Consider the following 26,018-nt stretch of genomic DNA (forward strand, 5'->3'; position numbering starts at 1 on the left):
GTTAACTTGCCGTTAATGTTTTTGCAATCTACGTGGCCTTTGACAACCCTGAGGGACACGCAGACAAGATGCTCCCTCTTCAAGGGATTATCCAGGTAAAAGTTTTTTGAGTGTGTGTCATTTGTTACGCATTGTGTCTAGCGTTTCACGTTTGTGCAGACTTTAGCATTGGCTGGCTTGCCTCCACCCGAGTTTCACGCTTAAGGGGCCATCTTAAATCCTCGATATAATATTTTATTTGCGAACACTGCCCGTCCGTTCCCATCCGTCACGAGCGCCCCACTCGCATCCCTCAGCTCCGACCATCACTGACAGTCGTATTATTCCACGCGTCAGGATCTCCTTGATAAAAACCCTTTTGGCCGCACACGGATTTTGGAGGCAGCTCCTTAATCCAAAATTGAAAACTCATTTCTTTAGAACTGCTTTTTTTGTGTTTAGTTTGTTGTCCTTCCCCCACACCTCTGATTAGCGCGGTTGTCTACGTACGGTGCTAAAGAAGTTCAATGCACATACAGTTTGCTCTCCTATAACTCATGTTTTCATGACGTGAATTGGATACAACACGATGGATGTGTAGTGTAGCATAAGTCAGAGATGAGGTAGTTGCAGGAGGCACCTTCTTTTATTGTAACACCCTTCGGCCGTTCACACACAGGATCGCCTCCTTCTCCCACTCCCGTTGCCGTACAGCCCAGCCTAGACACAACCCTAACCGCGTTGCACCGACGGCGTCATTGACGAAGACAGCCAACAACTGTGTGGCCGCGCAATTATCGAGTGAAGGCGGCAGCGACGAAGGCAGTAAAGATGACAGCGACGACGAGACGAGTCCACTCCCAGAACCGGCCGCCCGGAGCTCTCGCTCTCTGCTGCTTTTATTCTACTCAGTGCGGCCTGGCTCCGCCCTGGTCGTGCCTCTCTTCTCGATCCCACTAGTGGGTACCAGGGGTTTCCCAGTGAGGTCTTCCGTGACCCCCTTACCCCAGTTCCTCCGCCCTGCCGGCACACACGCCGTGTGTGTGCTCGACGGCGTGTGCGCTAACTGTCCCCTGCAGTTGCCGCTGCTGGACAGCAGTCAGCGCTATGTCACTGCAGATGTATTAGGGAACACATTTTTTCTAACGCTAAAGCGAATTGCATATAATGCGATTGAGTGAACAGAACTACGTCACGTGCGAGTAGGAATAAGTGGTTGTACGATTGTCTCGGCATAGCATCACACAAGGCTTGATGCTGCTGGATGCTTCTAGATGCTACCCGCGCACCTCCATCTTTGTTTGGCCTGCATACCCATCTCACGTGTTATCATGGACTGTTCTCTACCCTATTATATATTATGTATTGTAACGCGATTTTTCCATAACGTGGCGTTCTTTGGTAACGCAGCTACTACCGCATACTTGGTGAACAAGACTCTTCATACATTCCCACTCTTCTTCTCGATGCGGTTTTTATTTCTGATGGAAAGTGGATGGGAAACGCCCTACGATGTCCACACCCCCCCTCTTCCCCCCCCAACACCACCAAGCCGCGCCGTCGCCCATCGTGCTGCACGTGTTCCACCTCCGCCCGTCGCCCTGACCTTGGGTGAAACAAAAAAAAACGCGCCCACAATTCCTGCCACGGTGCCGTGGAGCCGCAGTGCTGCGTAGCAGCAAAGCTGCGTCCGCTTTCAGCCTGACATCGCGCCGTCCACCCCGTGGCATCGCTGCCAAACGTGCAGCCGGCGCGGCCGCACCAGGGGAACCACAGCCCGAGAGGGATTTTTGGGCCAATGTTGGTCCGACGTTGACTGGGTTATTGCCTGTGTGTGTTTGCTTTTACGGCGAGCGGTGGCGCGGCGTTTAGAACGTTGCACTACGAAACTCAGCGACCCAGGTTCGATACCCGTTCACGGCCAACACTGGTGACGATTGTCTGAACCGGTCCTGGGCCTCCCCTAAGTCGACTCAGCCTCAAATTAGTACCTGGTGCGGTGTGTAAACATCGTCACTACGTGCGTAGTGTCCCAAACCCCTCGTGTGCCGTGCCGGCCTTCATAGGTGCTCGCTAACAGAACTTGCTCCTACAGTCTGTGAAGGCTATACGGCGGATCCTTTTCTTGTTTTATTTTATTCCAGTCACGTATTCCCAACCCACCAGAGTTGCCTCCTGTCTGGTTTTGACCCAGACAGTCGGTGAATTAGCATCTGTGGTCAGGCACAGGAATTGATCTATACCAAGATCTGGCACCAGCATTGCTGTATAGAACACCAAAGAAACATTCAATTATCTCAAACACAACTGTCGGCAGTGACAGAGCATGCTTGTCAACAAGGACACTCAATTGATTTTGATAACGTTGAATTGTTGTGTAAAACTAATTATTACTGGCCATGACTAATTAGAGAATCCATTGAAATTGAGAGAAACAGAAATAACTTCAATCGCTCTGACAGCTACAGGCTTCGTGCGGCCTGGAAGCGTATTATTAAATAAATACAATTACAATTCCTTATAAGGGAAACAAATACCAATGGATAACAATTGAATGATTACCAATCTATATAATTACAATACCCTCCCCCTCTTTGCCTCGAATCACTGCACCAGATTGAATTGAATTAAATGATGAGGTCACCCTGATGCTGCTCTATTTAAGACCAGAAGCAACAGGAGAGCTTCACCATTCTTGCCCGATGAAGCTGATTGTAATTATCAGCGAAACGTCGTACTCAATTTTTTTTAATGCTGTTGATTCTCTCTACAGCACACCGGTGGGATAAAGAAGTGAATGATTTTGTCCTTTGAAAAACGTGACACATTTTTTACTGTTTGGCCGTGTCGGGTGGTGGAGGGTTACGACACATTTATAAATAACGCGATCTAACCCAAAAACCTATATTATGAACTCCCTTTGCATTTGACTGCACAGCGTTGATCATAGACTCGGTGCCGACTGACATGTGTCTGGGTTTGGTCTGCATTGGGCAAGGTGAGGCGATCCCACTGCCAGCGCATGTCAGTATACTCTTAGAATATGCACACATTTTTTTATTTATTTTTGTATCTACTCGGCTGTGAATGATTTCGGGTCCGAGGCTTGGGGCCTGCTGCGGATTAGCGGGATGTATTTGGAATGTGTAATCTCATTTAAATGATCAGCGATGTCTTTGTGACGGGCAGTGCCCCCTGCTCCAGCCCATAATCCCCACGCTCCGTATGGCGCCTGTGCTCTCCAGTTTGAAACCGGGGCCTCCTAACCTCTCCTCCTCCTCCCCCGCCCAACCCCAGGCTCGTCCTTGCTCCAATACACACACACTAAAATATATAATGAAATATGAATGGGCCCTCGCATTTTTATCTTCACATTAAATAACAGACCTTGATTTCACTCAGTAATTGCACTGCACTGTAACTTCGGGGGGGTTGCGGCCGTGGTGCCACGGTTAGAATGGCAGACGTGCAATAACCGAGCGGTCGCCAGGCGCGATCGCTCGGCGCGGTTATAATGGTGTGCAAGTTTCTTAAATCCCTCCACCGAGCAAGTACGCATTGCATTAAATATGCTGAGCATTTTTACTAGGACTTCCACGCGTATATATTGCGAGCTTAAGAATCTATGCATCGTTTATGTGCCGGCTGCTGATCATCAATCCACCAATTTTTTGTCATGGCAGAAGGGTCAAAAGGTCACCGGGGGAAATCAATTGGTGTTTATGCGCTTCACTTGATCCACCAGCCGAGGAACACAAATGATGTGCAAATGGGGCGGCGATATGGCCGACCAGTGGCGCGTTTCGCCGCTCGTTGCAGAGGTACGCGGGGTTTCGAATCCAACGGCTGCTCTGGTTAACACTGCCGGTGTGTGAACTGGAAATGTACGAGCGCGCCATCAGCTTTGTGGTGCACAGTATAAAGAGCACGCGATGTCACGACATTCAAAAACAAGTAGGCCACTACCGCAAAAACTTAGAAGAACCCTCCTTAAATAGAGTCTCGAGACTCCTTGAGGCTGTTTCGGGAAAACATTAAGGTCATTAATCAACCACAACATACCACACGAAAATAACCCCATCATATTCTAATTGGTTCTGCACATGACTTTGCTAAATTCCAGCTGCGATCATGACGTTGTTTTGTCTGTCCGTCGTGCGAAGGAACTATTTCTCTCGACAGCAGGGCAGGGGAGAAAGTGGCAGCCCCTTGCTGTGTGAATACAGTGCCTCTAGTGGCTGCAGGGGCCATGTGATGGGCAAAGGCCGTACTTCACCACGGTGGTCCGTGCGGATATTCTGAAGGCGGTGGGGGGTGCCCAGGATTGGTTCAGATATCGTCGACACTCATGTTGGCCGTGGCCGGGAATCAAACTCGGGTCGCGTGCGGTTCACAGTGTGGTGCGCTGTCCACTTTGCCACCGCCCTCCACTGCCTCGTAACACAGAACGAGCCATGTAATGGGCTGTCCTTGGGTTGAATATGATTATTTATTACAGGTGTGTACCGATGCTTTAATTAATCTGTGATTACATGCATCGAATATAGTAGTTGTGTATGTGTAGAAATTGAGATTGTATGCTAATCAAAAGTGAACAATATGTGACAATGTCACTGTTACATTTAGTCTAACCGAGTGGACTCCTAATGAGACGAAAAATAGAAGAGACACAGTATATAAACGGGACGTTAAAATGTGATGATAAAGGATAGATTTTTTTTGTGAATCAGTTCCGTCCGTGAGTTGTGACCAGTTGGTTGGGTCGCTATGGGGAAGCATTGCATATCTATGCCTTCTCGATTTGAACCTTCTACTCCAAGATACTTAACACATTCATCAAGAACACTGTGTGGCCTTACAGGAAAAAAATATATTACATGCGACATGTTGGGCAATGACCCTTCTGCATGACACATAAACACTCGAAGAGCCTCACAGAGTTCAAATGCATGCATGCGATGAGGTTCTTAAAAGTCCATTGTTTGTCCCTCTCAAAGACATCGGTGTTTGTGCCCCAAATTTATTATACTGTTTCCCTATTACATACTACGTGTGTGGCCCCGTGTATGGTTATCGTGTGTGGGTCCCGTGTATTGGACCCTTGTATAGGTCCTGTGTATGGGCTCAGTGTATGGGCCCAATGCATAGGCCCCATGCATAGGCCTGTGGATGAGACTGGTGATGGAACAGCGGGCAAATAAGGGGAGAACACATCCCGGAGGGCGGCCGCTGTGGAGGTGGGGTGAAGGCGGATGGTTAGCTCACAGCACTGGACCATCAAGGATGGCGACGAGCCTTCATCCAGCAGTGGATGATCGTGATGATAGATTATATATAGTTCAATAAATATGAAATGCGGTGGCTTAACAACTACAACAACCGTTATTCACCACTAAGGGTCGGTAATGTCACCATGGCATGTGCCAGGCGAGGTGCATCTTGAGGTCCTGTCAAGTGTGGGAGGCTCACTGCTGGCAGGTCACGTGATAGGCAGACCAAGGTCCCATGGCAGATGCACCACCACTGTTCTGCCTCACAGAAAGACAAAGATCCCCGTATCACATTAACAGACTGTTGGGGCAAGTGCTGATAGCAAATAGCACCTATGAAGGCTGGCATGGCACACAAGAGAGTGGGTAGTCACCACGCCCGACCGCCTTTGTCTCCCTAGTGATGATGTTATATATATCATAGCAGGTATTTGATGAAGGCTGAGTCAACATAGGGGGAGGCCCAGCACTGGTTCAAATAATCGCCGCTGGTGTTGGTGGCCGTGAGCAGGAATCGAAATATGCTGACTGGATTTGTAGCGCAGCGTGCTAACCGCTACACTTCCGGTCTCCACATTTTAACAGCACACACACGTACAGCAATACCCCGGGTTAGGTCGGGGACGCGTTTCTGAAACGGTGTCAATCGAAGCGATGTACAGGGTACGGTGGTGGAGGCGAAGACCGAGAGAGGAGGACGGACGACGATGTTGTCAGTGACGTGGGGGTTGAGGGCAACGCAAATCATGTGGCGGTGTTCGTAATAAAGTGACGTATTTGCGAAATGGTGTAAAAGGGGGAGACATAAATCGGCGTATTGCCGTACACACAAAACCCCGTTGTGCGTTCATGGGGAGTGACATGCGCAGAAGCGGCAAGGTATGCGGAGAGACAAAAGTACCGCAGTCTCGGGGTCTGTGAGCCCCCTGCTCCGCGGCAGAGCGGCAACTTGCACAGGCGAAGAGAACAGCCGAGAGAGACACCTAGCGGCCGGGAGAGACGACCACAACGACGGAGACGGAGCGCTACTTCTCGCTCACCCTGCAGACAACACACAAAGATCCAAGTGCTGTTACCGAGCACCTGTGAAGGCCGGCACGGCACACGAGGGGTCGGTGGTCAGCACCACGCCCGGACGACTTTGTCTCTCCAGTGGCGAGATGTTTACTACACACCGCACGATGTACTGATGTGAGGTTCCCCACACACACACACTCACCGACCCACACGCGCACACCCTCAGGCGCAGACAGACGGTCCGGCATTGCGCCGTGCTTAAAAGCCAGCCAATTGTCCTCGGCAAAACATCCAAGACATCCATTCCACCCACCCCACCCCGACGGATCGCTTGGTGAATCGGAGAGCGCCACGGGCGGCCCGGACCGCTTTCACGCTCAACTTGCCCCCCACTTAAGTCGTTTTACGCCACTCAGCCCCCCGCCACTTCCCCCTCCTTCCCATTCCTGCTCGTCGCTTGCGGCGGAGTGAGTCGATAGGCCAGCGACGCCATTGCATGCTGCGTCGACTTTCTGCCTCTCACGTCAACGCGCAACCTTTCTTGTCTGTCATTTAATGCGAAAGTTTGATGGGGGCGGTGGGTGTGGGTGGGGGAGTTCGTCTTATTATCCTGTCGGTGTGTGCTGTACGTGGTGGAAGGGGAAGAGTAGTGGCACAGCGGTTAGCGAAGTATCCCTGTAGTGGGAAATAATCTTAACTGTCCCGGGCCTACCCTAGGTCGACTCGGCCTTAAATAACTACCCGGGCGTGGTGCTGGCCACCCACATCCCCGACGTGTGCCGTGCCGGCCTTCATGAAGTGGCCGCTTAACAGCACTTGCTGCCCCAGCAGTCTGTTAAAGACTATACAGAGTCTCTTTATCTTCATGACCATGTTTGTATAACTTTATTGACACCGGGAAAAGATTGGGGGGAGAGGGGTGGGGGTGTGCGTCTTTCTTGGAGTGTCTTATAAGGTCGCCACGGTGGCGAGTTGCTTAACTCCCTCACCTCGTATGCAGGAGGTCATGGGTTCGATCTCGACCTTGCCGCCTGTATATTTGGAGTTTGCATGTTCTCCCCGTGGTCATGTGGATTTTTCTCTGGGTCCTTCGGTTTGTTCCTCCACATTTAGAAACGTGCGTTTAGAGTATTTGGCTACTGCTATAAATGTCCACGTGATAAGCCACTGCGTTGAGTTATCATTTGTGGCCAGGTCGCGTATGAAAACGAGCTACATGGCTCAGTGGGCCTTACCTGGTAAAATTTTAAATAGTTTCGTTTACAATTGGAAGAACACGATCACAAATTCACACCCTGCTCTCCCCTCCAAAGATGTGTAGGGTTGTTACGGGAGGGCTGTAGGTGCATGGGATCCAACGGGGAATAAACACAGTGGGCGGAGCTCCGGGAGTACACGGGGGGGGTGCCCGCAGCGACGTCCGCATCAGGCAGCCTGGGGGGTTGTGATCCTGACGGGGGGGTATAAAAGGGGAGGACAGAGAGAGCTCGTGGCTCAGTCTGGGAACGAAGGAGGAAGAAGGAAGATCTCCTAGTTAGAAGCCCTGGACTCCCCTCGACGCCGCCCTTGTCAGGGCTGCGGAGGATCAAGCCAGAGGCGTGGTTCCGTGAACCAGGGTCAGTACCCTGGGACTCCGGAGACCGTAGCCCGATTCACCAGTGTCGGGCCAGTTAGCCTCCCCTAGCCCGTTAGTGGAGGACTTGGGAGTAGGTCAGGGTTAGCTAGGGTGTATCCCCAGTTATCCGGGTGAGGGGGCCGCTACCCCCTCTAGTGCTGTCCTGTACCGACAACTTGTAATAAACATACGTGTGCCTCAACCTGGGTGTCCAGCGTACTTACCGGTACTTCATCTGGGGTCAGAAGTATTACGAACATGGATACACGTCAGACAGCTCGAGCCAGAGTGCCGGACGAGGACACTGCTGAAATCGTTGAGCCCGAGACGGCTCACCAAGACATGGTACAGCCGGGGCCTGACGCGTTCCTGCCGGGGCATCGGCATGAAGAGGGGCCGCAGCCAGACGCGCTACGGCTGGCTCACGAGAGGCTGGCGGAGCTGCTGTATGCCGCTGCCGCCACGCTGGAAAACATCACGCGGCTGGGGGCTGGTGGTCCACCACGGGGCGAGGGGAGTCGACGACCGGAGCGCCTTCCCGCCATTTCGGAAGACTCCAACTTTGAAATTCCCGCCATCGCCACGGCAGCTGCAGAGGGCGTGGCCGGGCTAAACCTTGGGTCCGACACCGCTCTCGCTGGGACAGCCGCATCATCGCCAGCGGCGGGAACGTCATCACGGCTGCGACAGGCGATTCCATCTGCCATTCGCGCCGACGCACAGCCGAGTCCTGGGGATAGCAGCCTGCAGACTTCCAAGGCGAACGCTGCGCTGCAACAACGCCTACCTCCGCTGAAGGAATTTGTTGGCGCGGAGGGCGACTGGGGCGGCTTCCAGCGTCGCTTCATCGCCCACCAAGAAATGGCTAGGTGGTCGGACGACGAAGCCCTCTGCGCGCTGCCGGCGCTCCTCGACGCCGACGCGCTCGCCGCCCTCACATCGGCGCCAAGAGAGAAGCGTTCTACTCTGCCGAGGGCGCTACAACTGCTGGCTGGGGTCTATGGACCATCTGCAGAATGCAGACAGCAGTTCTACGACCGCAAGCGGGGTGAAAAAGAGTCGCCCCTGGCATACAGGACGAGCCTCCTGGCGCTGGCCAAAACGGCTTTTCCCCGTATGGACGACGACGGCGTGGACGCGATGGTCACGGAGAAGATCCTCCTCCTGGCAGACGACCTGGACATCGCTGTCGTCGCACAGGAGGACGCCGAGATGACCTCTCTTCAGGCGGCGCGCCTCCTTCACGCCAACCTTCTGTCCCTGCGGCGGAAAGCCAGCAGGGCATCGGCCGGGCGTGCGGTGGCTGCAGCCACCCTTCAGACGGAGGAGCTCTACGCCGTCGACCACCGACGGCAACAGGCGCAAGGAGCACGGGCGGGCCGGGACGGCTCAAGCCGGTTCGACCGTCCATCGTCTCCACCGGGGGGTCCGCGGTGTTTCAACTGCGGCGTTCGGGGCCACGTCGCCTTGGGGTGCCGCTCGCCTCGACAGCGCGGGACGACGCCTCGACGGGACGCCGGGCCTCCTCCTCCCAAGCTCCAGCAACATGATCCGGCGAGTCGCGGCACCACACATGTTTGGCCAAAGCACCCGCCCGTTGCACACTCTCGCACCACAACGAACGGGGGGCCGATGTTGCGTTGCGACGGCCCAACGCGGATCACTGCGGGGACTCGAATCGAGCCCAAACAGTGGTCCGTGTTGGCCCATCGCGTGGTAGCCGCGTCGTCAGGGTCGTCGGCCGTGGTCGGACACATTGACGGGGTAGAGGTACGCATCCTGGTCGATACGGGGGCATCGGCGACAATCATTTCGGAGTTAATTTACAATATTCTGCCTGTACAAAGCCGGCCCTTACTGCCGGTTAACGTCCCATTCTATGCCGCTAACGGGGGCTCTCTGGGCATCATGGGACAGATTCGCGCGCAAATTTGTATCGGGGACATCAAATTGTCGGGGCCGATTTTCGTTTCCTCCTCGCTGGCGGTTCCGTGCCTGCTGGGGACGGATTTCTTAGGAAAAATGCCAATTCGTATTTTGATCGACCAAGGATGCATTGAGCTTCCGTCAGGGCGACGCATGGCCTTCCTGCCTTCCCCTGCGGCGGCTCGGACGGCGTTCGCGACGGTACCGGCGTTTGTCGTCAGAACAGTTAGTGTGCCGCCGGGAGCTCAAATGCTAGTGCCTCTGAAACTTCGTAAGCCCTTCGCTATGGGCGTAGGGGATCAGGGTGTTTTGCTGGGACCGTCTAGGGCCGGGGTTAGTGCACCTAATTTGATTCCGGCCCAGACCGTCGTAAGAGGGGACGAGGACCCTTTCATCGCGGTCCTCAATGTGGGGTCGCAGACAGTGGTGGTCCCTCAAGGGACGGTGCTCGCTCACGCGACGCCGGTACCCTGCGAGGAACCTGTCGCGAACCATGTTGGCACTGCTTCCCGAATGCTCCCACATTCGGACAGCGATGAAGGGTGGCTCGACGCGCTTTGTGCGGGATCGACGGACCTGACAAATTCAGAGCGCCAACAGCTTAGAACGCTACTGAGGGAATTTTCCGACGTTTTCAGTCGGGATAAATATGATTTGGGTTGCACTCACCTGCTGCGTCACCATATTGACACGGGTGACAGCGCGCCAATTCGCCAAAATCCGTTTCGGTTAAGTCCCGCCGAAAAGGACCATGTCAAATCGGCTGTTGATGACATGTTAGCCGCCGACATCATTTCTCCCTCCACCAGCCCTTGGGGAGCGCCGATCGTCCTGGTTAAAAAGCAGGACGGCTCGTTGCGGTTTTGCGTGGATTTTCGGCGCCTTAATAAAATTTCGGTTGCCGACGCATACCCGCTCCCACGGATGGACGAATCGCTGGACGCCTTGGCGGGAGCGCGATTCTTCTCCACACTAGATTTACTTTCGGGATTCTGGCAGCTTCCTCTGGACGATGATTCTAAACCTAAAACTGCTTTCCGTACACCGCACGGCCTGTTCCAATTCAACCGGTTGCCGATGGGCTTACACTCAGCGCCGGCAACTTTCCAGCGATTGATGGAATTGGTTTTGGCTGGATTGCAATGGGAATCGTGCCTGATTTATTTGGATGACGTTATTGTCTTTGGTAAAACTTTTGATGAACATCTCCAGAGGTTGCGGGCGGTTTTCCTAAAGATGCGGGCTGCTAATTTGAAATTTAAGCCCCAGAAATGCCATTTGTTACGCGAGTCGGTGCGTTATTTGGGGCACATCGTAGGGCGCTCGGGTATTGCTACCGATCCCGCCAAAACGCAGTGTGTCAGCTCCTGGCCGACTCCCACCTCGGTGGGAGAGGTCAGGAGTTTTATTGGCTTCGCATCATATTACCGACGCTTCGTCGCTAATTTTGCAACGATTGCCAAACCCCTACACGCGTTAACATCGAAAGGGGTTCGGTTCCACTGGGGTCAGGAGGAGGAAGCTGCTTTCTGCTCCCTTCGGGACGCCCTGGTAAAGGCTCCTCCCCTGATTTACCCAGATTTTTCTAGGCCGTTTTTGCTCGACACCGACGCGAGCAACACGGGTATTGGAGGTGTGCTTTCCCAGGTGGTTGACGGCGTGGAACGGGTGGTTGCGTACGGCAGTCGGGTGTTGTCTCCAGCGGAGCAAAGATATTGTGTCACCCGTAGGGAACTGTTGGCAATTGTCTATTTCATCCAACAGTATCGCCCATATCTGTACGGTCGGCGTTTCACCGTCCGCACAGATCATGCGGCACTGCAGTACGCCCTGAAGGTTCAACAGCCATCGGGACAATTGTCCCGATGGTTGGAGGTCCTCCAGGATTTCGATTTCGAAACCACCTACCGTAAGGGCGTTCGCCACACCAACGCTGACGCTCTGTCACGGATGCCAACCGCCTCCGAATGCGCATGCCTCCTGGGGTCTGGGCGTTGCAAGCCGGCAGGGGACATGATGAATCCGGTCCTGGCGGCCGCCGCCAATGACGAAACATTGGTCACCATTGATATCGCGGAACAGGGGAAAGATTCCCTGCTTGGGTTGCCCGTTAATGAATGGGGGCGCCTCCAAATGGAGGATTCCTCCCTCCTCGCGTTGCGTCGTCGCGCCGGGGAGAGGGGGCGGGGGACGGGTGAGGCCGACGCTTGGGGCATGCACGCAGGGTTGCTCATGCATTGGGACAGCAAATCCCACCGTCACCGGCTGGTGGTCCCTTCGGGATTACGGGGTAAGGTGGTGTGGGCTGCGCATGAGCGCCTCCTCCACCTGGGGACCCAGAAAACTCTCGCCTTGCTCCAGCTGAATTTTTTTTGGCCAGGCATGACAAGGGATGTCACTGATCTGTTGGCAGCGTGCCCTATGTGTGCGCAGCGCAAACCACCGGCACGGGAGTCGAACCCGCCCTTGCAGTCCATCCAGGTCTCCCGAGTAAATGAACTGGTCGCACTCGACATTCTGGGGCCATTCCCCGCCACCCCCAGGGGAAACAGATATTTGCTTACTGGGGTCGAATATTTTACGCGCTGGCCTATGGCCTGGCCCCTGCCAAATCAGTCGGCAGCAGCCATCGTCGACGCCTTTGTCCAGGGTTATGTCATGGACAAAGGTGCTCCGGAGCGGTTGCTGACCGACCAGGGTAAAAATTTTTCCGGGAAACTCCTAAAACAAGTCTGTGATCTCCTAGGAACGAAAAAAATTCGAACCTCTCCTTATCACCCGCAAACGGACGGGATGGTCGAGCGTCTGCATCGCACCATCTCGTCTATGTTGTCGCAGCAAGTCTCGGACTCACAGACTGATTGGGACTTACAAATTCAAGGGGTTCTAGCGGCATACAGATTGGCTCCCCATGCTGCGACGGGATTTTCACCATTCTTTCTTATGTATGGCCGCGAACCCGACCCACCTGTTTCGGCACAGCTGCAGATCCCCGCGCCGCTGGGTAAAATTAAATTGGATGAACACGTTAAATTTAACCTTGACAAACTGACTGAGGCGCGGGATGCTGCGAGGCTAAATTCTGACAGGCGTCAAAAGGCGAACGAGCGCCTCAGGCTGGCTCGCGCGCACGTGCTGCAGTGGAAGCCGGGGGACAGGGCATGGCTGCACTGTCCCCAGGTACCACTCGCGACCTCCTCTAAACTCGTGCGCCCGTGGCGGGGCCCCGTCGAGGTTGTCGAGGTTTTGAGGCCTCAGTGCGTTCGAATCAAATGGGGCAGGCGCCGGTGGTTTGTACACCCCTCTAGGCTAAAACCGTTTGTTGCGGTGCGAGGGCCCACTCCACACGCGCGGGGCCAAGCATGTGGGGGGTCGACCGACTCGGAGGGTCCGTCGCTGCTCTCGCCTGATGTGTTGCCGGCTGTCCCACCCACAGGTGCACCGGGAATGACGGGCTCATGCCCTACAACCCACACGGGTGATGCCGACGGTCGCGCCACTTCAATCGCGACCTCATCTCGAAAGGGACAGCCGCCACCGGATGGTCCGCCGTCCGGGGTTGCCCCGTGTGACGGGCCTGCGGCAAGGACGCGCGCTAAGATGCGCAGACTCTTATAATATACAAAAAGAAGAAATTTTTTTTTATTTCACGTGTCATGGTTACTGTATGCTGCGTCGGTGGTGCGCTCCTGCCACATTGTGTGTGTTGTGTTGTGTGTGTGGGCGGGGTGTGTGTGTTGTGGGTGCGTTGTGTGTCGTGGGTGTGCTGTGTGTGCTGGGGGAGTTCCTGGCTAGTTGTATATACGCGCTTTTACGGATTTCGTATTTATACGGGGGGGGGGGGTGCGTCGGACATTCCCTTCGGGGGTGTGCTTGTTCTTCTTGTTGTTCTTGTTGTTGTTGTTCAATTTGCATTTTGTTGAAAAAAAATGAGGCACACACGGGGTTGAGGGGTAAATGTTCCTTTATTGGAATTGTTGCAGCCGGGACGGCTGCGAGCTGTAATGGGGGGAGTGATGTAGGGTTGTTACGGGAGGGCTGTAGGTGCATGGGATCCAACGGGGAATAAACACAGTGGGCGGAGCTCCGGGAGTACACGGGGGGGGTGCCCGCAGCGACGTCCGCATCAGGCAGCCTGGGGGGTTGTGATCCTGACGGGGGGGTATAAAAGGGGAGGACAGAGAGAGCTCGTGGCTCAGTCTGGGAACGAAGGAGGAAGAAGGAAGATCTCCTAGTTAGAAGCCCTGGACTCCCCTCGACGCCGCCCTTGTCAGGGCTGCGGAGGATCAAGCCAGAGGCGTGGTTCCGTGAACCAGGGTCAGTACCCTGGGACTCCGGAGACCGTAGCCCGATTCACCAGTGTCGGGCCAGTTAGCCTCCCCTAGCCCGTTAGTGGAGGACTTGGGAGTAGGTCAGGGTTAGCTAGGGTGTATCCCCAGTTATCCGGGTGAGGGGGCCGCTACCCCCTCTAGTGCTGTCCTGTACCGACAACTTGTAATAAACATACGTGTGCCTCAACCTGGGTGTCCAGCGTACTTACCGGTACTTCAGATGTGAGAATTCCCAGGAATGTGCGGTTACGTTTAAAAAAAAACACTTTCTCTCGATGGTGTCGCCTCGCTTGGGGGATTGCCCTCGTGAGCGTGAAGGGAACATTCGAATTAAATATACGCTGCCAAGCCTGGTGGTGTTCATTCAGACGCTGTCTTTCCGACAGACCTGTTCTTCACCTGAGGACGGCTGCTTGCGTTGTGGCCGAAACGTCGTGAGAATTGTATTTTATTATGTTTTATTTTTATTATTTTATTATTTCCCTTCTACGTGACTATACCGAAAGAACCAAGAAGATTCGCATTGTAGTTAGCCAGGGGTGGCGGTGGTTGGCTACGCTGCACGCTGCACTCTGCACGTCCTCCAATTCAGCATCTGTAAATTCGCACCTCCGATTAACACGGTTGACTGCGTATGGTGCGAAAGGGGTTCTACATACGTACGCTGTGTGGAGGCAGCAGCGAGGGTTGGTGGGTCACCGCACAGATGTTGCGAAACTCCCCTTCCCGTGGGCGTCGAGGAGGGTGTCGTACCTCAGCTCGCCATGAGAAGGCAGCAAAAATGTGGTCTCCATCTGTTCCATCTCTACATCCTCCTAACATGTAAAGTGCTCATTAATTGACCGATAACACCAGTGAGATCAAACTTAGAGAACCACGGAGATTGGGAAATTGTTGGCGCCGGCTCCACACCGCATGAGCTGCTTATCCCGCTCGACCATGGTTCCTACTCACGCTCCAGATGTTGTTCTCCGCCTTCAAGAACCAGCGAACACTGCAGTGCTGCGTTACAAGTTGAAATTGTAATAATTGTTATTTACGTTATCCTATTGATATCATCTCTAAGGGAATGTGAATGGTTATACTGGTAGGAACGAAGTGAACCAGCCTACAATAGATTATATCGTCCGTCCGTCCGATGTCCGATTAGGTGTAGCAACATCGCCCCCTACTGCAAACACTTGGCAGGACCCTACAAAAACCTTTAGACTCAGTGAGGCTTTCCTGGCTAAACAAGTGTAACATTCCCTTATAATTCCCTGAGATAGTTTTTAATTAAAACATTTAAATTAAAAATTAACTCACAGTGGCCTAAAGCCTACAGCTAGGCCTAAAGCCTAGAACTAGGCCTCAAACTCTCCCTTCGTATTGTACCCCCGCGTGTGTGAAAGGGAGTTAATGTTTAACAATGTTACATTCCCTGATGTTTTTAAATAGAAACATTTAAATTTAAAGCTTTTACATTAATAATGAAAACATTTTAATTAAAATTTAACTCACAGCGGCCTAAAGCCTACAGCTAGGCCTAAAGCCTAGAACTAGGCCTCAAACTCTCCCTTCGTATCGTATTTGTTCGTTCCTACCAGCCCACCCCGCAGGGACCTGTTAATAATAAAGTAAAATCTTGATTTTAAGTTTCGTGACTGCAGGAATTCATACTCTTTGGTTCTTTCGGTAAAGTCACGTAGATAGGAAAATAAATAATATATCATGACGTTTCGATCGCAACAACAAGCGATCGTCTTCAGGTGAGAGAAAGAAGCATGCCGTTGTAACGAGGCATTATATAGATCCGAGAGGGCGGAGGGGAGGCCGTAACGGGCGAGAGGGTGGGGGTGAAATTCAAAGAGCGCTTAGGTGAGAAAGAGAAAAAAGGAAAATGAAGCTTAGATATCACACTTCACAATTTAGAAATGTAATGCAACTCAGAGAGTCGGATAACACAACAGTTAACACTTTACCTGGTTGATCACGTCCTATCAAAGATTGCAAAATTTTGAATCCATCTTCTCGGTTGAAGTTATGTCTGAGTTATGTGGAAATCCTCCCCGTAGAGGTGGTTAAATCTTGATTTGAAGCTTTCGTAACTGCAGGAATGTATCCTCTTTGGTTCTTTCGGTAAAGTCACGTAGGAAATAAATAATAGATCTCTCTCGCCTGACAATGATTGCTTGTTGTTGAGATCGAATGGTCGTGATCTATTATTTATTTTCCTATTTATTTGACTTTACCGAAATAACCAAAGAGTATGAATAAAGTAAAGTTTGAGTTTCGTATAGCATCGTCGTTCATGCGAATTTCATCTCACATTCGCTGAAGTACCACAAAGCTGGCACTGAGTGGCACCAACGCAACCAACAGTGCTACCAACAATCGCCAAACGTCTGCAGTTCTCTCATTAACATGAATATATTTTCTGCTATTGAACGAGCATTTAAACATGTCAGAGGAAACCGGAGCACCCAGAGAAAACCCACGCATGCGAGGGGACAACGCTCTCCCATACAGAAGGGACAGATGATGTCAATCTGCACTTTGCTGTTCCATATTCTACTGGCGAGCCAGGGTATGGGCACCTCGGCTCCCTCCCTCTCTCTCTTCCTCCATGGAGGCCACGTGAGCAACCACCACCGCGACAGCCCGGCTTGGTTACACTGGGTATGGATTTTAACGCTCGCTCCCCCCCCCCATCCTCTCTCCGCTCCCCATAGATCTTCTCCATATTCGCGTTCGCCACATGCAGCGGCTACACGGGGGAGCTGGGCCTCACCGTCAACTGCAAGAATCGCTCCGAAGCCAACCCCAACGTCATCATCAAGTTCTCCTACCCGTTCCGGTAGTGGAAATTAACAAAACGCCACGGTCACAGCGACGCGTGCACTTGAACACACATGCAGAACGGACGACCTGAATGCATTCGTCAGCGAGTTGAGTTTTCGCTCTGGAGACCCGGGAGGCTATTGATCGGTGTTCGGTCGCCGGGCTGATGGTGGCACTGGTCGTGGTTTCTCGCCGAACAGAGGAGCGGAGCCGCGTGCAGGCTACCATCGTCCACTCTGTTCATCGATAACACTGTGGCCTTCAAAATAAATAACAGGCGACGCTGACCCCCGTACCCCCTACTGGACAGCTGTGAAAAAGAGCTTCATAGCTCATCGGGTTCTTCCTCCAGGATAATCAAAGGTTCTGATTATGATGCCTTGGACAACGGCCCATCCTCACAGCATGACACGTGTTTTTCTTTCCTCTTAAGGGCGCGGTGTTGTTGATGTATGTTAGTTTTTCATGTTAATTGTGCTTGTGCACGGCCAATGCAGCCATGGCAGCAGCATGATACAATAATGTATTAATATACACACAGAAACAAATATATTATAAAGTCCTCATTTAGCACGGTAGATGTGTTCCTGAAAAGTGTGAAAAGCTAAAAACGCGTTAAGCCAAAACAGTTTCCCCATAAATAACATAACGATGAAGTTTGGCGAGATACAATGTACTACTATAGCGCACATACGGTGAGATAGCGGGACAAATAACTGAGGGCACGCCGCAGCGTTCCTGTATCATTCCGCGTACTGTACCGTAGCGCTCAGCCACACAGCTCAAGAAAGTAGTTCGTCGTCAGCAAGTTACATCAACAAAAAATGCAAGGAAGGATGCAAAAGTAAGATAGAGAAAAAATTAAGCAAAGCAATAAGTAAATACTTATTGATATAGCATGGAAGGGCAAGTACATACATTCCAGCATAATTGTCAACACCAATGCAAGCTTGGACAAGGCAGAAAAACGACAACAATCCAAGACCACACCAAGACAATAAGTCAGCCCCTCAATTACATTGCACTTTATAAACTATTAAACGCTCTCTTAAAACTTTTAAACAATTTTTATTTTACCAGGTAAGGCCCACTGGGCTATATACTCTTTTTCAGAAGCAACCTGGCCACAAATGATAGCTCAATGAAGTGGCTTATCATGTGGAAATGTATAGCAGGCAAATAATCTAAACGCACGTTTCTAAATGTGGAGGGAAAAACCAAAGGACCCGAGAAAAGTCCACATGACCACGGCGAGAGAAACAAAGCAAACTCCATATATACAGGCATCAGGCAAGGTAGTTAGCATCTCATCACCGTGACGCCCATCGAACTATCGGTACACGGGCAATGTTCATAGTTTAAAATTTCAGTAGCAAATGTTATGAAGCTAGCAAACAAGGCGTTCTCTATCAAAACGGATTAAATCCCAAATCCCATTCCTCCATTTCAAAAGCAATCGCCTGTCAGAACACCGACATGGAAATTAAATATCGGCTCTCAGTGGTCTCAGCGATGATACAAATTTAAATTTAATTTAATTTTTTCCCCGTAATGTTTTTTTTTTCTTCTAAGTTTCATCTCAATTCTGCTCTTGGCATTGTATGTCATGGGATGAAACAATCCGTTTTAGTGTCTTGCATTGCACAGTGTTGCAACGATGGTCCACTGAAGGAGATATCACAGAGCTACTTTTGAAATCACTTGCCTCATATCTGCACTTACAGGGCATATTTTTCCGTGTGCAATTCATTACATTCAAATTCAGGTTCTCGACGGGTTGCCGGCTCTGACCTCTGAGCTGCTCGATATCCTAAATACAATTGAGTACCCACCTTCCTACTGAGAGGAGTCATTCATGGAAGCGCCAAAACATTTTGCATTGTTTTCTACTCCAAAGAAATAAAAGAGCATACCGCAGGTTGATTTTCAGGGGGAGGCAGCGATATGCCACACCATTATCACGTCAAGATTTTGTATTCAAAAAGTATACAGGTGATGATCGATTATTCGGCACGCAGTTATCCAGCTTCCAACGTTTTACGGCGGTCCCAGGCCGATCCGGCGAAACCGCCAAAAAACGCTCCAAAGGCTGTAACCAATGCAGCGATTGGCACCGTGTCCGTAAAAGCAGCTTTGCTTGATTTCAGCATCAAATATAATATACAGCACATTATACACTACGTACATACACCTTGAACAATGAAAATACTGCACGTATATACATGTTTCATGACTAATAACTACAGCAATAAAAACAGAAAATATACAGACTGCGATCCGGCGAAAAGTGTGCGTGTAATTCAGCATTCGCATCAGTCCGGTGATCGTCACACATCAAGTTGTTGTTGAAACAAGAGCGTAGTAGTAGTACATACATCACCCCATGCAGGGTGTTTGAGATTGTAAATACAGTAATTTTTTTACATTGGGATATTTATTTGTGTCTATTTGTATATTTATTCATGCCAATTTCATATAGTAAACACATTTAAAACACTAAAAACATATACATCACACCTATAAAAATGTTATGCAAAATAATGATGATTAGTGATTATCCACCGTTTTTGGAAATTCGGTCTTGATAATCGATGGTCCACTCTATATTATTATTTTTGTTACATGCGATTGTGGCGCCCTCTTGTGATTGTATGGTTACATTAATCCATTACATATGCGTGGCTCTATTCCCTTTCCTCCCTCTATTCCCTATCCTCCCTCTTATTTACCATCTTCACTATATTCCCTGTCATTCTTATTTTATTCCCCCCTATTCTCCTTCTCCACCTCCCATTCCATCTTCTTCCTCTGCTCCGTCTTCCATGCTCCTGCTACTCCCTTGTCTCTCATCACCCCCCACCCCCTTCACCATTCCCTCCCTCTCCTCTTCGCCCCTCTCCCCCCTTGTCTTGTCCCCTGCCCCGGTCTCTGCCATCCATCCCAGCCTGCACCAGGTGTTCTTTGACGTGCCGGCGTGCAAAGGCGCGGAGGTGGAGCGCCTCTACCTGACGGGCGACTTCTCCTCGTCGGTCGAGTTCTACGTCACGGTCGCCGTCTTCGCGTTCCTCTACTCCCTCGCCGCCATCGTCGTCTACATCTTCCTACAGCAGAAGTACACGGAGAACAACCGTGGACCCATGATTGTGAGTGATTGACCGCGGACCCATGAGCAGCCGGCAATGCATTTTAATTGTAGGAGAAAGTGAGCAGCGTCATTCAGTTCATAATCAACGATTTTGGGTTAGATCGCGTTATTTATAAATGTGTCGTAACCCTCCACCACCCGACACGGCCAATCAGTAAAAAAAGTGTCACGTTGACAAAAGACAAATAGTTCACTGCTTTAGCCCACCGGTGTGTTGAAGCGTGAAACCACAACATTTACAATTTGAGTACGACGTTTCGCTGGTAATTGCATCCAGCATCATCGGGCAATTCGCCAGAATGGTGAGGCTCTGCTGTGTCTCCCGTTCTTATATAGAGCAGCAGGGTGACGTCATCATTAACTCATTAACTCATCAGGTGCAAAGATTTGAGGGGGGTTATTGTAATTATATACTTGATTAGTAATAAGGCTATTGTTACGATGCGAGTTGTAGATTAGTAATCATTTGGAATGTGTTCTATTGTGATTATGCTACATTAATAATCAGTTAGTGCTTGTTTCCCTTATAAGGAATTGTAATGCATCTTATTTAATAATACGCTTCCAGGCCGCACTAAGCCTGTAGCTGTCTGAGCGATTAAAGTTATTTCTGTTTCTCTCAATCTCAATGGATTCTCTAATTAGTCTTTGCCAGTAGTAACTAGTTTTACACAACACTTCAACGTTGTCAAAATCAATTGAGTGTCCCTGTTGGCAAGCATGTTCTGCCACTGCCGACAGTTGTGTTTGCGATAGTTTAATATTTCTCTGGTGTTCTTTTAGTCTTACACTAACGTTACGCCGTCTGTCCAATATAGCATCTGCCACATACATGCTTGCCAACAGGGACACTCAATGGATTTTGACAACGTTGAAGTGTTGTGTAAAACTAGTTACTACTGGCAAAGACTAATTAGAGAATCCATTGAGATTGAGAGAAACAGAAATAACTTTAATCGCTCAGACAGCTACAGGCTTAGTGCGGCCTGGAAGCGTATTATTAAATAAGATGCATTACAATTCCTTATAAGGGAAACAAGCACTAACTGATTATTAATGTAGCATAATCACAATAGAACACATTCCAAATGATTACTAATCTACAACTCGCATCGTAACAATAGCCTTATTACTAATCAAGTATATAATTGCAATAACCCCCCCCTCAAATCTTTGTACCTGATGAGTTAATGAGTTAATGATGACGTCACCCTGCTGCTGCTCTATATAAGAACGGGAGACACAGCAGAGCCTCACCATTCTGGCGAATTGCCCGATGATGCTGGATGCAATTACCAGCGAAACGTCGTACTCAAATTGTAAATGTTGCGGTTTCACGCTTCAACACACCGGTGGGCTAAAGCAGTGAACTATTTGTCTTTTGTCAACGTGACACTTTTTTTACTGATTGGCCGTGTCGGGTGGTGGAGGGTTACGACACATTTATAAATAACGCGATCTAAACCCAAAAATCGTTGATTATGAACAATATTGGTCGCGAAAGCCTACGTGTTAAACCAGCTTCATTCAGTGCCTAAAAAAGCTCCCAGCCCAAGGAGTGAAACGTCGGACGTCGCATCGAACAACACGCGGCACAACCCGAACGCGCATCGGAGAGCGACGCCAGGCTTTATCTTGTCTTGGCGAGACCGGGGTTTAAACTCGCGCTGTGCACCGCAGCATGCCCATCTGCTGCTCGCTAAGTCCAGCGCGGCTGTCTTCGTGTCCCCATTCGATCGTCTGCCAAACACAAAAGCACGCCCCTAATCCTTCCAGCGCTGGACTTAATATCTCGTAATGCCCACGCAAAGGGGGCACTGCGGAGAGTCTGTCCACGACCTGCACTATTCCACTTAGATGCGGCAGGCCATATACACAATCAGTCTTAGCCTAATGCAAACGATCAAACTGCACAACCGTTTGGTGTGGCATATAAACAGATGCTGGACACGCTATTGGACGTACATCTCGGACGCTTCAAATCTTCGGGTGGTCACTCGGTGCGATTGTGAAGTGGGGTTTTGCACGGCCAATGGACGGCAATCATTTAGGGTTGTCGTAAATAAACAATGTGTCCACCTTTCTTGATATGCATGAGAAATAAAATAGCACTGTGGTGTCGGACGTGCTGGGACAAAGGGGCTATGACTCATTCCAGAAATCAGCCTTAATTTAAAGTTGTGTCCTAAACGTATGTCCGAAATCGTGGAACTTCTCTGACATGAATTATGTATATTGATCATTGATAATTACAATGATGAATGATGATGATAACGACAGTGATGATGATTGCGACGATGACAAACAGCATGACAATGATGAAGATTACATGCATAATAATGACCAAGACGACAACAACAGTGCAAATGGTGATGATTTTCGATGATTGATAAAGGCAATGACGATGATTGATGATGACGATTGTTCGTGGTGATGACGACAATGATGATGGCAGTGACATTGCTGATGACAATTATGGTGATCCAAGGACTGCAACTATGACCATGATGTTGATGATTACAGCAGTGATGACCAATGACAGTTAGGATGATGATGTAGAGCAGGGGTCCTCAAACTTTTTAAACAGGGGGCCAGTTCACTGTCCCTCAGACCGTTGGAGGGCCGGACTATAGTTAAAAAAAACTATGAACAAATTCCTATGCACATTGCATATATCTTATTTTGAAGTGAAGAAACAAAACGGGAACAAATACAATATTTAAAATGAAGAACAAGTAAAGTTAAATCAACAAACTTGCCAGTATTTCAATGAGAACTATGGGCCTGCTTTTGGCTAATGAGATGGTCAATGTCCGGTTCCATATTTGTCACTGCTAGTCGTAACAAGTGATGCAAGTGTGCATCCATTAGTCTAGATCTGGTTGGAGATTTCAAATGTTTCATTCTGGAAAAAGTCTGTTCACAGACATAAGTGCTGCCAAAGATGGTTGCCATTTTGAGTGCATGGTTCCTGAGATGAGGATATGTCTCAGAGGGGAGAGATGCATAGAAATTATGAAGGCTGCTTGACTTGAATGCGTCTTTCAGAGAGTCACAATTCTGCAGTTCAGCCAGTTCCATTTGGTAAATTGTATCCACATTTTCAATGTCAATAGAAAATGGGTTACGGAAAAGCTGTATGTCCTGTTCATGGAGATGAAGCTCTTTAAATCTAAATTGGAACTCCTTTTGCAATTTTTCCAGTGAATCCACACATGTTTTGTTTGGGAATTGCAACCAATGGTTTTTCTGCTAACAGATTTTGAGTTGTGGGGAGATGGCAGAAGTTTTCCTCCTTAACTTGTTTGATGAGGAGGCCTAATTTTACTTCAAATGCTTTGACATGTGATTGCATATCACAGAGGAGCTTCCCCTTTCCTTGAAGTTGCACATTGAAACTGTTGAGTAGCTCTGTTACATCTGTCAGAAAGGCAAGGTGCCATTTCCATTCTGCATCATTGAGCTCTGGTACTTCTTTGTTTTTTGAAAGCAGAAAAGCTGTAATCTGTGGAAGTAAGTCATAGAAACGTTTCAAAACTCTCCCTCGACTCAGCCAACGGACTTCTGTGTGGTACAGAACATCTTCATAGTCAACATTTAGTTCAGACAGAAATTCCTGAAATTGTCTGTGGTTTAGTGCATGAGCTCTAATGAAGCTAACACAAGATACCACAATTTTCATAACAGAGTTCCACTTCAGTGATTTACTACACAGCGCTTGTTGGTGGATGAGGCAGTGTATGGCTATTGGATGAGAATGGTTATGTTTGTCCATCTCTTGGTTAATGCGAGCAATTACTCCTTTCTTAGACCCCACCATGCTAGGAGCACCATCAGTTGTCACACTGGCTAGTTTAGCCCAATTCAGCTCCAAACCATTCACAGTTTGGCAAACCTTTCATAGATATCCTCTCCTGTAGTTGTTCCTTTGATGCTTTGCAGTGCAGCAAGCTCTTCTGTGACTTCGAAATAGTTATTCATCCCACGAATAAAAATTAGAAGTTGTGCAGAATCACGAACATCATTGCTTTCGTCGAGTGCCAAGGAAAAATAGGAAAGTTTTTTTGTGGAGTTTTGCAAATGCTGATGCAAATTGTCTCCCATTTCTTCAATCCTCCGAATAATTGTAGGTCCTGAAAGACTCACTGTACTAAATAAATCGGCCTTCTCTGGACACATCTCTTTGGCAACAGAAATAAGGCATTCTTTAACAAATTCTCCCTCCACGAATGGTCTGCCAGTGCACGCTATTAGCTTGGCAACTTGAAAACTTGCTCGCAGTGATGAAATATTTAGCTGCTTCTGCTTCACAAAAGTATTTTGCTGAGTTGTTAATGTATTTTTCAGTTTTAATATTTTATCTTTTCTCACTTCTCCGACCAAACAATCATATTTATCTTTATGTTGAGTTTCATAGTGTCGACGTAAATTGTATTCTTTGAACACAGACACTATATTCTGGCATATCAGACACACAGCTCTTTCCTTGTACTGCATGAAAAAGTAATCATAAGTCCACTGTTCTTTGAATATCCTACACTCCGAGTCAATTTTTCTCTTTCTTGACATCAGTTTCCTAGGGAGTCAAAATTGCTATTAGTAAAATACCAATATATATACAGCGCTACAAAAACAGTATACCAGCAATAACTTTGCCCACACAGAGACATACAGACTGCACTGCCCATTAATGCAGTCTGATTGGGGGAACTCCGCTTTTACCCCAGGCTCACACTGGTGCGGGTGCCATTAAAAAGTTAATTACACCTGCAGTTTTGTTCACAGATCGCAGTACATCCCCAGCACACAGGAATATCACTGGGAGTGGAGCCGAGGGGCAAGTGAGGGAGCTGAGGGAGGGAGAGCCAGTCAAGCGCAGCCAGGGGAGGGCTGGCAGCCTTAGGCCTGGGGGGCAAGTCCAGTCAATTGGCCCATTGAATCATTCACCAGCGCAGCCCAATGAGTGCCCACCGCCGCAGCTCAATCAGTGCCCACCGCCGCAGCTCAATCAGTGCTCACCAGCGCAGCCAAATCAGTGCTCGCCACCGCAGCCCAATCAGTGCCCACCACCGCAGCCCAATGAGTGCTCACCAGCGCAGCCCAATTAGTGCTCACCAGCGCAGCCCAATTAGTGGTCACAAGTGCAGCCCAATTAGTGACCATGGGCCGGATAAATGTCCTCGGCGGGCCGCATGTGGCCCGCGGGCCGTAGTTTGAGGACCCCTGATGTAGAGTATGATAATGATTATGACAATTGACGACGATGACAATGATGACCGTGCTCATGCTGTGAGTAACCCCTCCTCCCTACCCCCCCCGCCTCGACCTCTTTCCTTCCCTATTCCATCTCCTTATCCGATGTTTCTTCCCTCAGGACTTCATCGCCACTGTCGTGTTCTCCTTCCTGTGGCTGGTGAGTGCCTCTGCCTGGGCTAAGGGCCTCTCGGACGTGAAATCTGCCACGGACCCCGAGGAGGTGATCTTCCTCGTGGCCGCGTGCCAGGCCGCCGTGCCGCTCGCCACCTGCAAGGAGGGCCTCGACCCCGTGACCTCCGGCCTCAGCGTCTCCGTTGTGAGTTTCGACGTCTCTTGCCCCGCGCTCGCGATCGAAAATGCCGGGATGCTGCTGCAGAGAGGCAGGGCAGGGCAGAGCCGGTTTGAGCGGTGGCTTGCCCAAACCCCGACGTATTTCTCGGTGGACCTATAGGTCTATTGAGACCGCAGTACTGCGTGCCGAAATAAAAATCAACACGATACTTGGAATCAGAACTCGATAAAAAAAAAAATCCTGCCACACACACAGATGGCAATTTCTGGACTCTCTGGGTTAAAGCTGGGCAGGTGGTAACCGTGAAGGGGGAAAGCATGCTGTGATGATTTAGGGGAAAGGTAAGCTTGTTTGTGAAAAAATGGAT

General features: G+C 49.9%; 1 protein-coding gene across 1 annotated transcript in view; it reads left to right on the forward strand.

The window, feature by feature from the left end:
* The window catches only part of LOC144732924 (synaptophysin-like), an 89,102-nt gene that overhangs the window by 50,313 nt on the left and 12,771 nt on the right, over positions 1-26,018 (forward strand). Inside the window, exons 3-5 of the mRNA XM_078614589.1 lie at positions 16,850-16,974; positions 19,903-20,101; positions 25,478-25,675. Coding sequence (XP_078470715.1) covers positions 16,850-16,974; positions 19,903-20,101; positions 25,478-25,675 — 522 coding nt within the window. The remainder of the gene's footprint in view (positions 1-16,849; positions 16,975-19,902; positions 20,102-25,477; positions 25,676-26,018) is intronic.

This window comes from Lampetra planeri, chromosome 44 (genome assembly GCF_965212315.1).
Source record: "Lampetra planeri chromosome 44, kcLamPlan1.2.h2, whole genome shotgun sequence".
In the NCBI taxonomy this organism is placed as follows: Eukaryota; Metazoa; Chordata; class Hyperoartia; order Petromyzontiformes; family Petromyzontidae; genus Lampetra; species Lampetra planeri.